This window comes from Piliocolobus tephrosceles, chromosome 5, assembly GCF_002776525.5.
Source record: "Piliocolobus tephrosceles isolate RC106 chromosome 5, ASM277652v3, whole genome shotgun sequence".
Lineage (NCBI taxonomy): Eukaryota > Metazoa > Chordata > Mammalia > Primates > Cercopithecidae > Piliocolobus > Piliocolobus tephrosceles.
In genome coordinates this window covers 60,251,960-60,269,127 of record NC_045438.1, presented here as the reverse complement: position 1 = coordinate 60,269,127, position 17,168 = coordinate 60,251,960, and the positions used below count along the sequence as shown (strand labels likewise).

At 46.1% G+C, this 17,168-nt stretch overlaps 1 protein-coding gene across 2 annotated transcripts in view; it reads left to right on the top strand.

Moving 5' to 3' along the window:
* The first annotated feature begins 1,869 nt into the window (after nucleotides 1-1,869).
* The window catches only part of EZR (ezrin), a 57,290-nt gene continuing 41,991 nt past the window's right edge, over nucleotides 1,870-17,168 (top strand). Inside the window, exons 1-2 of one of the 2 annotated variants that reach the window (XM_023206039.3) lie at nucleotides 1,870-1,985; nucleotides 3,090-3,174. In XM_023206039.3, the coding sequence (XP_023061807.1) occupies nucleotides 3,163-3,174 (12 nt within the window). In that variant the 5' untranslated portion in view covers nucleotides 1,870-1,985; nucleotides 3,090-3,162. The remainder of the gene's footprint in view (nucleotides 1,986-3,089; nucleotides 3,175-17,168) is intronic. The other variant, XM_023206040.2, reaches the window with a different exon arrangement.

The following is a 17,168-nucleotide window of genomic DNA, read 5'->3' as shown; positions in this document are numbered from 1 at the left end:
TCAGCCTCCCAAAGTGCTGGGATTACAGGCGTGAGCCACTGTGCCCGGCCTATATCTTCATTTTAATAAAAAAGAAATTCAGGCCAGGTGCGGTGGCTCACACCTGTAATTCTAGCACTTTGGGAGGCCGAGGTGAGCGGATCACCTGAGGTCAGGAGTTCAAAACCAGCCTGGCCAATATGGTGAAACCCCATCCCTACTAAGAACACAAAAAATTAGCTGGGCGTGGTGGCGGGTGTCTGTAATCCCAGCTACTGGAGAGGCTGAGGCAGAAGAATTGCTTGAACCTGGGAGACAGAGATTGCAGTGAGCCAAGATTGCGCCATTGCACTCCAGCCTGGGCAACAAGAGTGAAACTCCGTCTAAAAAAAAGGAAAGGAGGCCGGGCGCGGTGGCTCAAGCCTGTAATCCCAGCACTTTGGGAGGCCGAGGCGGGTGGATCACGAGGTCAGGAGATCAAGGCCATCCTGGCTAACATGGTGAAACCCCCGTCTCTACTAAAAATACAAAAAACTAGCCGGGCGTGGTGGTGGGCGCCTGTAGTCCCAGCTACTCGGAGGCTGAGGCGGGAGAATGGCGTGAACCCGGGAGATGGAGCTTGCAGTGAGCCGAGATCGCGCCACTGCACTCCAGCCTGGGCGACACAGCGAGACTCCGTCTCAAAAAAAAAAAAAGGAAAGGCAAGAAAAGAAATTCAGTCTTTCAGAAGGAATACACTTACCTGAATAGAGGTCAAAGTCTCAGAAGAGGCCTCCCGCCTCTCTCTGACCTCTGAAATGCCCTGGATCTGCAAGTGGGAGATTACAGGCCCTGACAAGGGTTGCCCAAACAGCAGTGTGTCACTAGGAAGGCAGGTTAAGCATCAATTACTATGATGCTAGCACAAGTTAAGCACTCCGCATGCACAATCTCATTTAATCCTTACAAGTGTATGTAGGAGGGGCTACTAGTATGTTCATTCAACAAACTGGGAAACAGAGTTTGGAACTTCACCCAAAGTCACTGGTTTCTCTACCAGGATAGATTTAAGTGCTTACTAAGTGTCAGGTACTGTTCCAGGCATCTTATATGTACTAACTCATTATCCCCATTACAACCCTCTGATACAGGTGCCATAATTATGCCGCTTTACAGACAAGAAAACTAAAAGCAGAAAGGGAGTAGTAAACCCAGGAGAGGAATTCTGGAGAAGCTCTCTGGTTTCAACCTTTAGCCAACATCACAATCACCTGAAGGACTTGTAATACACTGATTGCTGGGCCCAGCCCTAGAGTTTCTGAATCCTAAGGCTGAGCAACACCTAATTTCCACTTCTGCAAAGTTCCCAGTGAACGCTGTTGCTGCTCGTCTGGAAGCCAGACGTTGAGAACCCCTTCTAGAGTGAGGTCTCCCGCAACAAATTCTACTGGCCCCCAAAGCACGTGTTTTGTGTGTCTTAAAAATTTGTTGAGAACCATTAGCAAAAAACAAAAAAACTTAATTCCTAGAATTTCAGAGAAATCCCATGGAGTTTTTTGCTAGTCACGTCAAAAGAGGCCACAAAGTGCCGCTTAACCAGAGCTTCGGAAGACAGCGGCAGGGCCGGCCACGTGCACCGAGACTTGGGGCAAGGTGCAGCCGCCCCAGGGCCGGGGTATCGGAAAAGGCCCCCGGTCCGAGCCCCAAGCGGCCCAGCAATTCCCCCGGGCCGTCCGCCCCTCCAGATTTATTTACGTTTTCCTGACTTCCCCCTGCCCGCCGCGGGACAAACAGCCTCCCCACTTGCATCTGCGCTGGGAGTAGCGCGTTCTTCCGCCAAATTGCCCTCCGAGCCCGAGTCCCGGCCGCCGCCATCTTGCGGGGGGCGCACCTCACAGGTCGGGAGTTGGGCGGGAAGGGGCGTGGCCCCGGGACCCGCCCCGCCAGGGCTCTTGGGAGCGCGGGCAGCCAGCGCACTCGGCAGACGCCAGGGCGGCCGGGAGCACACTGAGCACTGTAGGCGTCGGGTGAGGCGTACGGCGGCGGGGGTCGGGGCGGGGGTTCCTGGCGGAGGGACCGGGCAGGCGGCGGGAGCTCGGCTGCAGGTGCGGCGGGCAGCCTGGGAGGCGCGGCGCGGGTCCCTGCCCGGCACTCGCGGGGCAGTGGAGCTGAGCCGGCCCGCGGCCCCGCGACCTTCCCCTCGGCGCCGGGTCCCCTCTCCCGAAGGAAACGCGGAGCCTGGGTGCCTGGGCGCCGTCCCTTGGCGGCTCCCGGGCGGTTGCAGTTTTTTAAAGAGTTTCTCAAAGGCTTGACGGTTGCGATTGCAGCCGCGGGGCAACGGTTGCTACACAAAGTGAAACTTGCCGAGTGCTCGGCTCCTCACGGGCTTCCCCGCAGCCCTGGGAGGTTCCTCGGCTGACCCCGAGCCCACGCCCTCTCTCCACGGACCCCTCCCCGCCGAGTGCTCCCCGGCCCTGCGCCCCCTCTCCCCTGACCCCTCCCTGCCGAGTGCCCCGAGGGCTCGCGCCGGCGCTCCCGGAACTCCTTCCTCCTAGGTGTTCCCCCTGCCCCTCGCCCTCTCTCTCCCAGGCCCGCGCTCCGTCTTCCCGGGCCTTTCCCCGCCGGGTACCCTGGGGCCCGCGCCCTTTCTTCTCCGCCTCTCAGTCGGGTGCACCTCGAGTGCCCCCCAGACCCCTTCCCGCCCGGTCGGCGCTCTTTCCCCTGACCTCCCCGCTGAGTGTTCCCCGGGGCCCGTGCCCTCTCCCTCCGACCCTCCCCGCCGAGTGTTCCCCCTGCCCTATCCCGGACCCGCGTCCCCCACCAGCCCCTTAATGCTGGGGGTCCCCGGGTGCGCACCCCCTCTCTCCGGACCCCCCCCACCGGGGGGGCACCTCGAGTGCCCGCCGGCTGCCCCTTGGGCGCGCGCCCCCGCTCTCAGGCCCCTCCTCGCCGGGGGCCCCGCCCAGCCGCGCCCCCTCCCCGTGCCCGCAGTGCTGGGCGGGGCGCTGACTCACCCGGGCCCGGGCTGGCGGGTTCTTAAGCTGCTGCGCGCGGCGGGCGCGGAGTATCGGGCGCGGCAGGTGGACGAGGCAGGGGGGACCGGCGCTCTAAGGGCTCTGCTTTGACTCCAGGTTGGGACAGCGTCTCCGCTGCTGCTGGAGAGTCGTGTTTCCGGGGATCGAGGATACTCAACAAGAACCGAAAATGCCGAAACCAGTAAGTTGCCCAGTTTCTGGGACGGGCGGACGGGGGAGGCTACATTGGCGAGGGCAGGCACCTGCACGAGGTGTTGGGGCAGTTCCTGGTGGAAGAAGGCTTTTCTCACACGCAGAAGAGGATGGGAATAGGGGGTTGTCGCCGCTGTTTGTTACTTGTTGACCCTTTTGTGGAGCGTTAGGAAAACACCATTTTGATGCTTTTCTCTGCTGTCTTTTTCTTTGTGAGCCCCCTCCCCAGTAGTTACGATGTTTTCTTAAAACTAGAGGCCCTTTTACACTGCTTCCGTCTGTTTTTAAAGGGTATGGTAATGCAACTTCGAATTTTCTTAAAAAGTCCAAATCACAGGGAGACTCAAATGGCTTCCGACCACACACACCAACTCTCAGAGTTCCTAAGGGTCCGAAACCACAGGCGCCCAAGATCCAACTGGGGAGATTTAAAGGGCGTTTGGGAGAGGAGACTGGCTTTCGGAAGTTGCCTTTCAACTTCGCTTCCTACCAGGCCCATGAAGCGGTGCCCTGTTGACCAGGAAACTTGCTGGCTGCAGCAGAATTTCTGTCTCTAACAGAAGGTTAGCCATGGTCTTGAATTGTAGATGCAGGCAGTTGGCGGAGTTTGATGAGCGGCTGTTGGCACGCCGGGCAGAGCACTCCTGGTCGACTGATGAAAGGGCTATGCCTGCACCTCTGTCTCCTTGAATCTGATTGTGTTGAGATTGCTGGCCAGGCCTAGGGGTTGTAGGCATAAGGCAGGTTCTCTGGGACTGACACTTCTTGGAAAGTTGTATGTATTCTACCTACTTCTAACGCTGGGGAACTGGTGACTAGACATTCGGGGGAAGGTTTAACATTTTTTGAGTTTTGAATCACAGTGGACAAAATAACAGGATTCATTACAAACTGGGATTACAGATACATCCGGAATTTTTTTCTGGTTTTTCAAACAAGTTGGTTCTGTAAGCAATGCTTGTGTGCCTTTTTTTTTGTTGTTGTTGGGGGGGGGGTGGCGGGGAGCAGACTCTCCCACTGTCGCCCAGGCTGGAGTGCAGTGGCCTGATCTCAGCTCACTGCAACCTCTGCCTATTGGGTTCAAGCGAATCTCCTGCCTCAGCCTCCCGAATAGCTGGGATTACAGGCATGTGCCACCATGCCCAGCTAATTTGTGTATTTTTGTAGAGAGAGGGTTTCACCATGTTGGCCAGGTTGGTCTCAAACTCCCGACCTCAGGTGATCCGCCCACCTCGACCTCCCAAAATGCTAGGATTACAGGCGTGAGCCACCCCACCCGGCCTTGGTGCTTTTTCTACTGTTAAATTTTATGTTCTCTAAGAAGATCTTTGTTAGAGGTATTAATTTTGCTGTTAGGTTAAAGAATATTAATATGCCAGTAGATTCAGAAGCCAATATCATTTTTGCCTAAGTTACATTAAGATGATTCATTTGCGATGCAGAGTATTTTCTATACAAAATTTTGTCTTTTTAATTCAAACTTAAAAGTGACACGTGACATCCAGGCTTGACAGTGCATGTGATACGAAACTGACCTAAGTACAACCCCTTACTTAGGCAGAGCTGAGTGCAAGGGTATGCGGAGGAGTGGTCAAGATTACCCTTCTGGGTGTGGTTTTCTTTATTTCACTAAAAGAAGAGATGCAGAGCTCAGCTAAGATAGCACTCAGGAAAAAGTTAACCTGTTCTCAGTCACTACTTTTCTTTCTCGTAAGGAATGGTAATTTATTTTTCTGTTTTTTTTTTTTTTTTTTTTGTATCTTGGTAAAATATGCAATTTATCCTCTTTTAGGTTTACATTTCAAAGGTATTAAGTACATTTACATTGTTACATCGCCATCACCAAAGTCCATCTCCAGAACTTTCCTTCCCAGGTTGAAACTCTACCCATTAAATTCTCCCTCCCCATCCCCCCCACCAGCCCTTGGCAACCACCATTCTACTTTCTGTCTCTATGAATTCCACAACTCTAGATACCTCATATAGGTGGAATCATGATAGCATTTGTCCTTTTGTGGTAGTCTCATTTCCCATAGCATAATGTCTTCAAGGTTATCCATGCTGCATTGTCAGAACTCCCTTCTCTCTTTTATTTCTTGTGGCAGGTATATTTTCATTTCATTTTGTTTTAAAGGTCTTTTATGATAGATCAGAACTTAAAAGATGTTTCTGACATTTGATAAAGTGAAGATAGTTGTGAAACAGTTAAGGAAAGACAGTAGCCATCACCTTGTGTATTAGAGCTAGAGTTACTCTTTGAAAGACTGTATTTTGTATAATATCTACAATTAGAATTTTCAAACTTTTTTTTGAGGCCAGGCAAGGTGGCCTGATTACAGGCATGAGCCTGTAATCCCAGCACTTTGGGAGGCTGAGGCAGGCAGATCACATGAGCCCAGCAGTTCAAGACTCACCTGGCCAACATAGACTCTGTTTCTACCAAAAAATAGAAAAATTAGTTGGGTGTGGTGGCCTGCGCTCTGACTGAGCTACTTGGGGGTGGAGGCTGAAGTGGGAGGATTGCTTGAGCCCTGGAGGTCAAGGCTGCAGTGAACTGAGATCAAGCCACTCCATTCCAGCCTGGGCAACAGAGTGAGATGTCTGAAAACAAACACGAACCTTTTCACTCAGTCTGCCATGGGAAATTTCTCCCTTCCCCTTCTTTGGCAGAGGAGGGTCTTAGAGATAAATTAAACACACTAAGCCTTTCTGTGTTTAAGTTATTAGAGCCATCCCACAAATCACTGATAAAAGCATAGTAGGTTGCACATATTTGAATATGACACTTCGTAAGGCTGCTAGAGAGGATCCAGTTAGTTTTGGTTTGGTTTGGGGTTTTTTTGCTGCCTGAGTAAATGTTAAAATGAAACATCTACCAACAGCTCTATGGATGTGTCTTTTAAACAAAGGTTTATTGATTCTAATTATTGAAGCTCAAGTTAAGAATGTTAGTGAAGAATGTCAGGTGGTTTTCTTGGGCTTAATGTTTAACAACTGGATTAAGGGGCAGCCACACTTAAAGGATGGATACCTCTGAGTAGTTGGCCTTCCACCTGATTCATTGCAACTGTTAACCCTTGAATTCAACAGGCAAAGTATTTTTGATTGATTTGTCTGAACTGAGTGAGTGGATGACTTTATGCGTAAAACAGTATAACTGAAAATATTTATTTGCTGTGTTTTCTCCTAATACTATTTCCCAAAAGCAACACTTACTTAAAAGACTGAGGCCGTGCACAGTGGCTCATGCCTGTAATCCCAGCTCTTTGAGAGGCCGAGGTGGGCGGATCACAAGGTCAAGAGATTGAGACTATCCTGGTCAACATGGTGAAACTCCGTCTCTACTAAAACTACAAAAATTAGCTGGGCGTGGTGGCGGGCACCTGTAGTCCCAGCTACTTTGGAGGCTGAGGCAAGAGAATCACTTGAACCTGGGAGGTGAAGATTGCAGTGAGCCGAGATTGCGCCATTGCACTCCAGCCTGGTGACAGAGCGAGACTCCATCTCAAAAAAAAGAAAAAAAAAAAAACTTGAGTGTTTATTCATCAGCAAGCAGGGTGACCTGCACAGAGGGCGAGACAGACCTTGTCCTCTGGAAGCTTAGTGTCTGGTACCTGGGCCAAGATGCAGGTAAACGCTGAAATTGAAAACCTGCTGAGTGCTGTCAGACTGGGAAGGAGCCTAGGTAATGCGTGACACAGTCAAGAGGAAAATCATCTGATAGGGAAATCGGCAGACTGTATTGAGAAGTAACACTTCAGCTGAATCTTGCTTGAGGGCTGGGGGGCGCGCGGCAGCACTCCACAGGAACAGCTGTGGTCTGTTGTCTGGTTTTGCTTTTCCCACAGCTGCTTAGGGGACTCTATTCATGTGTGACCGGCTGACGTCCAAGGAGGGTGATTTGGGGTTCCAGAGGGAGCCTTGGCCTCTGTTCAGGCCAGTCCCCAGGACATGGTGTGCTATGTGGCCTTGTGGGTCTGCCCCATCTGGTGAGAGGTGTAGGAGTTGGTGCTCAGATCCTTGGCCCCGGGAGCGTCCTCTCTGCCCGCCCCTTCGTGTTAGGGTGACTGCAGAGCGCCTTACTCTCACACTTGCTTTCTTCTGCCCAATGGAAAGAAAGCATGGGGAGTGAGCAAGGAAAACCACTGTAGTTAAGCTCAGGAAGGAAAAGGGTGTTGTGTTCAGGGCCGAGATCTCTTTAAGCTGTCATGAGAACCATAGAGCTGAACTGCCTTTAAGTGACTCCAACACATCTTACCTGTTCATTTCTGAAGTGTTCTTATAGACATTTCTAATATAAAAGCAGGTTTACCTTTCATTAGAAAAACTCTGAAAGTGTGTTCACATTTCTACTGTGCCAAAATTTTAAGGTTTCTGAGATTACCTTACCTCTTCGGGAATACATAGCCTTTTCTATTAAATATTTTAACAGGGACAATTTACTGACTGTACCCCCCACCGCCACCCCTCCGCAACTGAGGAGGACACGTGGCATCTGTTTCTACCCCTCCTCCTCCGCATCTGTTTCCACCCCTCCTCCTCCAGGAGGGGCAGTAGTGAATTAGGGTAGCTAACATTTTGCCCTGTGGCAGTGAGAAGTGGTGGTAGGATGAGTGATTTGCCGTAACACTAAGGCACAATGAATGTATTTGGATGTTCACAGACATAGTCCCTGTCAGCGGGTTTACAGTCTGGTTTGGGGGACAGACAGCAATCTCAGAGTAAATGTAAAACTGCAGCTCCAGAGAGTATTCCTGAAGAGGGGTATGTGAGGCCTAAGAGTAGATAAGGTGTGTGTGCTGGTGGGAGTGCAAATAGGGAAAGTCAGGAAGGCATCCCTGAGGAGGTGACTGACCTCCCCGGGCAGAGGTAACAACTTGTGCAAAGGCCCTGTGGTGGGAGGAAGTAGTGTGAGTTGGGAGTTCCACATGAAGCTCAACGTGGCTAGAGAGGAAGACAGGTCAGGCCATGCCTCGTAAGCCATCTTTCGGCATTTTTTATTTTAACTTGGGGTTTTGACTGGGAGGTGACATAATCAGATTTGCCTTTTGAAAAGTTGACTGTGATCTGTAATAGGAAAATCACAGGAGGCAGGAGACAGCAAGGGTAGTTATGGTAGCCCATTGAAGGAGCTCATAGCTTGGACCAAGATGGTGGTAGTGGGAACAGAAGTGGATGCATTTGGGGGTTCTTTGGGAGATAGAATTGATAGCGCCTGGTGATGGGTTGGATATGCAGGGCCAAGGGTGGTGTCGAGGCTGACTTCGGGTTTCTGGCTTGCGCAAGTGGATGTTTGGTGGTGCCATCGCTGAGATAAGTAATCCTGGAGAAGGACCAGGTGTGGGGGAAGGCGGGGAGTCTGGATTTGTTGTACATGTTAATACATTTGTGACAATGGTTGATGAAAAAAGTCTTTGCGTTCTTTCATTACTATAACCACTGCCCCCCAAAATATTAAGTACCACACTCCTTAAACTGCGTTATTTTAAAATCCAAATAATTCAGTAGCTTTGTATGTTTTCCCTAAGTATACGTACACACTGTACATACCTAAAGTTCAGAGAAAGGGTTAATTTAGTGCGGTGTTCTCAAAATTTTGTGTACACTATTATCTGGAGACTGTTGATTCCTGGGTCCCTTGAAGAACTAATAAGACTTCCATCTCTAGGATGAGGTACAGGCTGGGTGCTTATGTTTTAAATAAGCTCTCCAGATGGTACTGCTAATTCAATAGGAAAAGGGCAGTTATTATATATTCCTTTCTCCTGCACCCCAATCAAGCCCAGTGTGATTTCAGAGCACCCACTTGGGCGAAAGCAGTCACTGATGCCCAGCCGCCTTCTTAAAGTCCGGCTGAAATGCCAAGAGTGCTGTTACTGGTATTTGAGACTCGAATAGGGGCTAGGATGACTCTGAAAAAGAGCCATAAAAATAAGAATTTCGTAGCTAATTTACTGCTTACCTGTACTTGGGCAGGCAATTCAGCATAATATCCTTCTGACTTAAGTTTCTCTCTTCAGGGAGTCCACTAGCAGAGCTTCATTTGGCAGTGCCCAGTGGTCTCTCACATTTTGGCTCTTTGTTTTCAAAGAGGAAAAAAGAGGCTAGACATTCCCTATAAATGGTAGGGAAGTAGGAGATCCCCATTCCTTGTTCCTCTTTTCTCTTTTATTCCTTCCACACTGGCCTCTTTTGTTAATGAAATAATGTGATTTTTTTTTTTGACACAGGGTCTCTGTCACTCAGGCTGGAGTGCAGTGGCAGAGTCACAGCTCACTTCAGCCTCAGCGCCCCCCGCCCCCACCCCAGCTCAAGCTATCTTTCCACCTCAACCTACTGGGTAACTGGGACCACAGGCACACACTACCATACCCAGCTAATTTTTTATTTTTTGTGAAACGAGATCTCACTGCATGGCCCAGGCAGCTAGTCTCAAAATTCCTGAGCTCAAGCTATCCTCTCACCTTGGCCTCCCAAAGTGTTGAGATTACAAGGTGTGAGCCACCATGCCTGGCTGATAATGTGGTTTCTAACAAAAATGTTGAATAATGTTATTAATAATTACAGTTTGGGAAAGGAAAACTCTCAGTGAACTCTAATTTTTTTTTCTTAAATTTTTTAACTGAAACTTTTATATATCTTTGACAATTTGGAGATTCTTAGGGTGGTTTGATATACCTGCTTTCTAATGGTAGTTAGACGTTTCAACTCTATTCTGAAGCAGTGAAATTCAGTCTGCTTTCAAAGTCAGTGAATGCATGTTAATTTATCCCTTATTTCAGTAGTAACTACATTGAGACTCCCCAAGTACTCCAATTAGTTTTTAATTTCAGCACTAAATGTGTGTTTGTTGAAAAGACCGAAGGTTGCATTATTTTCCTTCTAATGTATTTACCATCCATGCCTGTTGACAAAAAGAGTTTTCCAGACTTTGGTAGTTTTCAGAACCGAATGAAACCATTGTGCTGTAATGCATCTTACAGACTTTTGACTGAAATGCTTGATGTAGTTAATATACGTAGTTTTTTTCAAAATGAAACCACAAAGAGCTATAAAAAGAATTTCATAGCTAATTTACAGCTTATCTGTACTTGGGGAAGCCATTTAGCATCTGAGAACCTCAATATAGTCAGCCGTAAAATGGGAGTTAGTTTTTAAGTGGAAAGAATGTTACGTAAGATAAGCGGAGACAAAGTTTTTATTGGTGAAATCCAAACAACTCCTCTTCAGATGCTGTAAGCTTTATGTGTTTCTTTTTTGTTTCCCCACCCCCTAAATGTTTTTCAAACTTACCCTGTTAGCTAAAACTTCGGGTTCCTATAAACAAGGTAAAGTTTGTCCATTGGTTTTCTCAGGGAAAAAGCAATATGAACAGTTTGGTTTATCTTAGTAAAAGGGAGGGCTCTGATTTTCTCGTGTCCATCCTCTGTGTTCTAGTCGGACTTCCCTTATCAGTCACATGGGTATCACCTTCATTGAATAGCGCTTCGTTATTCAAGCGTTATTATAGCGTATTCGTTATTCGTTGAAGCGCTATTATATCCCATTATGTGCTTGGTGCAGGGACAATAAGAATAAGATTGGTTTTGCCTTTAAGGAGTTCTCAGTCTCCTAGTGAAAGCAGATTTGTAAACAATTTACAGTGCATTATAGTGCATTATAGAGATCCTCACAGAAGAGAAGTGTGCCCTGGGAACCAGGGAGGGTGTCCCAGCTGGTAAGATCCTTTGGCTAAGTGTGGAGGGTTGTGGGCTTCCCAGTCAGCAGTGGTCAGTTCTGTTTTCCTTTATTCATTAACCCCCTTTTTTTTTTTTTTTTTTTTTTTGAGACGGAGTCTCACTCTGTCGCCCGGGCTGGAGTGCAGTGGCCGGATCTCAGCTCACTGCAAGCTCCGCCTCCCGGGTTCACGCCATTCTCCTGCCTCAGCCTCCCGAGTAGCTGGGACTACAGGCGCCCGCCACCTCGCCCGGCTAGTTTTTTGTATTTTTTAGTAGAGACGGGGTTTCACCGTATTAGCCAGGATGGTCTCGATCTCCTGACGATCTCCTGACCTCGTGATCCACCCGTCTCGGCCTCCCAAAGTGCTGGGATTACAGGCTTGAGCCACCGCGCCCGGCCTCATTAACCCCTTCTTAACACTTATAGGTAAATGGTAATGCTGTTTCAAAGGAAATGTAAAAGTTCATTAATAATTAATCCTTTTAATCTAATATACTTGAGAAAACAAAACCTTAAAAGCAAAATAAAAAAATGTCTCACCATGACCCACCTTTTATTGATAGGAGAGGAACTAGTATCACCTGAGGATCAAACTGTACTAGTCAGTATATCAGATTTTGCTTATGTTTTTAAGTTTGAAGTCACTTTTCTGCAGCCTAATTTTGTTTTCCATTTTTGCCTGAGAGATCGATTTGAAACTGCCTGTGTGGACAGTTGTCATTTCAGATATTGTAAACAATTGTTTTTACTTTAGGATGGGGTAGGTAAACTATCATCTTAGGGCTGAGTCTGGCTGTGGCCTGTTTTTATTTGGTCTACCAGCTAAAAATGGTTTTCATATTTTTGAAGGATTTTGAAAACAATATGCAACGGACTCCAAATAAGGCCCTCAAAGTCTAAAATACTTACTGACTGACTCTTTAGAGAAACAAATGGGCCAACTCCTGCTTCTAACATAAAAATAATTATTGTTAAACATTTATTGTAACCTTGTATATATTTTATGGCTGGACTAATATTTGGAAGCAGATCCACCCCATTGGTTCCTGTTTTTAAAAAAATTGTTCTCAAAGAACAGAATGTGTTTTGTTAGCCAGTATTGAGCGCATCATGGGCTCTGAGCATGGACTCAGAAACTCACTGAGGAGAGGCATAGTGGTGCCGAGGTAATGTTTTAAACAAAGCTGGTGTTCGGGTGGGTCTTTGTGTAGAGAAAGTGGCAGTATCTTGTGTCACACTTGCTAAGCCATTGTGTAATGACAGATTTCTGGCATATGCTAAAAGAAAGCAATTTGTACCTGATATTTGAGTTGGAAAGAGAATGTTATGTAAATAAATTGCTTTTTTGCTCATTGATAGTTTAAAATGAGCTTTTGACCTACTATAGTCTGTATGTGAATTTCTGACTGCTGATGTTTTATAAGTCCATTACTGATTCAGAACACCCTGTCTAAAGTACAGCTCCATCTCTATCTGTGCTGTGCCCTACTTTACTGCACTCATAGAACTCAGTCTCCACCTATAACGCTGTCAGGTGCTTGTTTATTTGTGCTTTTTGTCTTTTCCAGCAGCAAAGAAAGAGGATAGGTGTTGTTTTTGTTTTCGAGATGTGGTCTTGCACTGTTGCTCAGGCGCGAGTGCAGTGGTACAATCATAGCTCACCACAGCCTTGAACTCCTGGGTGGACTGCAGGCGCTCACTACCACACCTGACTAATCTTTTTATTTTTATTTCTGTAGAGATGAGGTTTCACACTGTTTTGTGCAAGCTGGTCTCAAACTCCTGGCCTCAAGCCATCCTCCTGCCTCAGTTTCTCAAAGTGTTGGTGTTATAGCCATGAGCCACTATGCCTGGTCCAAGTTTGTTTTGTTTTTTGTTTAGCATTATTATTTTATTGCAAACTTTAAATTCTTGTTTATTGGTAGGAGAAATAGAGGGAAGGAGGACGACCAAATAGGTAAACATACCTGCCTCCTAGTGGGTAATCTTGGGCAAGTTTTTTCACCTCCCTTTGCCTCCTCATCTGTAAACAAGATCCTGCATGCCCACCTGGGATGCCTGCTGAGATGGCACACAGGAAGCGCCTGGCCTTGTGCCTGGCCCTGGTCAGTAAGGGCTGTGTGGTTCCACTTGTACCTACTAAATTCTAATCTGATTAAAAGCTTTACTAGCTCATAATGGTCATTCTTTTCCTCTAACTTAGCAGCCCAATGAAATAATATAGTAAGTAAATGTAACCTTGCTTTTTGTCCTTTTGATGCCACGTGAACACAGCTGTCTTGGTAGACCCCTATTGATTCAGCAGGGATAGCACCAGGTTTATTGGAAATTTACATATGGGATAGTCCAGTGGTGGTGGGTTGGACAGAACAGCAACTGCTTCCCGAAAGCTTGCAAAAAGCATGCAGTTTACGTAGCATTTTTACTTAACATGCTCACCCTAACAGCCTCCACCTGGCAGCCTTCATGTAACCCAAAACAAAGGGCTTGTGGGCTGGGGGTTCAGATGTTCCTCATAGATAAGGAATTGATTTCAGGGTTGGCCACTAGGATTCCTTAGCTCAGAACTCCACACACACATTCTTCTTAAGTTATGGATGTTAGGTACACCTGTACAACCATCTGCATAAAATTCATTCCTTCAATAGAGCACCTACTTTGTGCCAGGTTTTCAGGTACTGGGGAGACATTGGTGAACAAAAAAGGATTTTAAAGGATTTAAAGGATTATCACCTGCTTGGTTGTCAGTCACATCCAGTGAATGGTGGAACTCATTTCCTGCTAATGTGTATTTGAGCCTGAAATGCACATTGTCCCACCTTTCCTCAATGGCAAAATGCTCTAGAAAGTAGGTGCTGGTCTGACTAAATAAAATGGGCTTTCTGTTTGGAGTTGTAAAGGGAGCCGTGCCTTCCTCAGCCGCTCCTGAAAGAAAGACCTGCTTGCAAGAAGCTTATATTGCAGGGGGAAAGACATGTCTAATACATTGTCAAGGCATGATGAGCATGCAACTGTAAATGTTCACCTAGGCTTTGGCAAGAGGTAGAGTTAACTTTTATTCTTTACTAACTCTTTGAAGCGTTAAAACCATTGGGCAGAGTGACTTATGAGTGAACCCATAGTGATGTGTTTTTGTTGGTTTTCTGGTAAATCACTTTTGGATTGGACAGTGAACCATGATGGTCTTTCTTCAAGAACTTGTTTTTGCAAGAGTTTGGTGATAAGTCCATCATTTGCCAAACCCACTTACACTTCCATCCTTTCTCAGGTGCTGTGGTTCAGGGAAATGATTGTTTTGATAGTATTTTACCTATTGCACCATTACTTTATCTGTAAATTTCTTGTAAAATATGTCTTGTTATGTTTGTGTGTGTGTGTGTGTGTCTGTGTGTGTGTGACAGAGTCTTGCTCTGTCGCCCAGGCTGGAGTGCAGTGGCCCAATCTTGGCTCACTGCAAGCTCCACCTCCCCGGTTCACGCCATTCTCCTGCCCCCGCCTCCTGAGTAGCTGCGACTACAGGTGCCCGCCATCACACCTGGCTAAATTTTTTTGTATTTTTTAGTACAGATGGGGTTTCACTGTGTTAGCCAGGATGGTCGTGATCTCCTGACCTCATGATCTGCCCGCCTCAGCCTCCCAAAGTGCTGGGATTACAGGCGTGAGCCACCGCGCCTGGCCTATTATGTTTTTAAAGAGAAAATTGAACCACAGGTCATTTGGCTAAAGCTTAGCACATAAATATGAGATTGGAATCACTTTATTTGTAGACATATATATAGTATATGTTGGTACAGTATTTTCATTAAGGTGTGTTTCATTGCCTCAGTTAAATAATTAAGGGTGTTGGCTTCTGGGATGTTGAAGTATTTGCTTACGTAATCCATTGCTGTTTGGGTGAGACTCTTAAATGGATTTAGATGGTGAGATATGGTGAGAAAACTGGATTTTTTATTTAGAACCTGTTTGAACAAGGCAATGTGGAAATAGTGTGATAGCAAGTTACGTTATATAACTTGAACAAAATCAACTGCAAAGAGACATTTTCAAAGAAATGGAGGAAAATTGAATATTTACTGAACTTGACGTATTAAGGAATTGTTTTAAATTATGTTGGATGTGATAGTGGTATTGTGAATTTTTTTTTTTTAGTGCTTTAGAGCAATACACTGAAGTTTTTACAAGTGAAATAATGAGGGCCTTAAAATTTGCCAGCAAAAAAAAAAAAAAAAAAAAAAGTGAAAGTGTTAGAAAGAGTAGAAGAAAGAAAAATGGTGTTGAAGCTGAAAAAAGAGAGCGTGGAGGATCATGGTACTAGTTATTCTCTCTACTTTTATCAATGTTTTCAACTTTCCATAATAGAATATTTGCTTTTAAAAAGCATGTTATAGGGTAGAAAGGGAGAGATGCTTTACTTTCACTCATCATGAAGTGCCTGAGTGTTGAGGTGGGAGGATCCCAGGGCCAGGGCAGGTCCCCCATTCCCTTCTGTTGGGGCAACCTTTGTGCTTTGAATCAAATGAGTAACTGATTTAATCCCACCCGGGCCATCTCACCCTCCATGCACATGTTTTAAAAGGAGGTCTCTACTCAAAATTGCAGCTGACTTAGAAACACGTAGAACGATATGTTCCCAGTTTTTTCCACTATTATTCTGTATTCTCAATATTTTGGGGGGCCCATAGGAATGGGGCAGAGTGCTGTGACCCAACTGGGAATAGGTCATTGTCTTAATAGCAACTTTCTCAGACTTGAAAATTGAAATGAACGAAATAAGGGGCATCTACTGGGTAGGGCTTTAGCCATTTTAAGGTATCAATTTACATACTGGTGCTGTGGGCAAGGATCGGGGAAGGAAATACAGCAAACCATGGGTTGGGGTTGGGGTGAGTGATAGGGTTGTAAAGTGTACACCATGTCTGCTCCAGTCAAGTAATGATGTATAAATTATGCCATTTCAGATGTAACATAGTTGATACTGATAGTGTAAATTGAAGAGTTTTTTAAAAAATTTTAATTAAGTATAATTTCAGAAATGGTGATTTTAAAAGTAAGTTTTGGCGGGGTTTGCTTATTTAAGCAAATTTTGTAAGCTTACTGATTTAGTTTGGATTTTTTTTTTTTTTTTTTTTTTTTTTTTGAGACGGAGTCTCGCTCTGTCGCCGGGGCTGGAGTGCAGTGGCCGGATCTCAGCTCACTGCGAGCTCCGCCTCCTGGGTTTATGCCATTCTCCTGCCTCAGCCTCCAAGTAGCTGGGACTACAGGGGCCCGCCACCTTGCCCGGCTAGTTTTTTGTATTTTTTTAGTAGAGACAGGGTTTCACCGTGTTAGCCAGGATGGTCTCAGTCTCCTGACCTCGTGATCTGCCCGTCTTGGCCTCCCAAAGTGCTGGGATTACAGGCTTGAGCCACCGTGCCCGGCTAGTTTGGAATTTTTAAAAGAAGCTATTTTGGTCTTGCTAATTATTTTGATAGATGGCAAAAGTAAAGACTGGGGTGAGTTCAAATCTTGTCTAATCGAAGTTTCTTATAGGAGAAATGTTCTTTAACGTTGCATAATATTGCTCATGTGATCTTAACTAGGGGCAAAAATTTATCTCGGCAATGGCACAAGACTTAAGTATGGTTTATGTCATATGTCCTCTAAAAACAGGTTAACCAAGAAATTTTTTGACTTTTTTTTTTTTTTTTTTTTTTGAGACAGTGTCTCTGTTACCAGGCTGGGAATGCAGTGGCACCGACTCCCTGATTCAAGCGATTCTCCTGCTTCAGCCCCCTGAGTAGCTGGGATTGCAGGCACGTGTCACCATGCCCAGCTAATTTTTATATTTTTAGTAGAGAAGGTTTCACCATGTTGGCCAGGATGGTCTTAATCGCCTGACCTCGTGATCCACCCACCTCGGCCTCATTGTTTCCTAGACTTAGCGTCTCACCCCCAGATCAGAAAGGAAAAAGTCTTCACAGGCTTCTAAATTTACAGAGAGAACCATGCGTTCCAGGTTTAATCTATAGACCTTTAGTTCTCTGTGTTTTCTGAGCCTAGAATTAAAACCAACTCTAGCATATAATAAGCCATCTTGGCCTTGTCCCTTACTTTTGTTTATGTATATAGTTACTAAGTTTACTAAGTAGTTACTAAACTTAAGTTTCTGTATATAATTACCTGCACATTTCAGTGAAGCATGTTGGTGATGAAGTTTGTATGCTATACCTAGTGAAACTGAAATCACATGGTACCCAATCAAGACTTAGACTTCACAAGTTTATT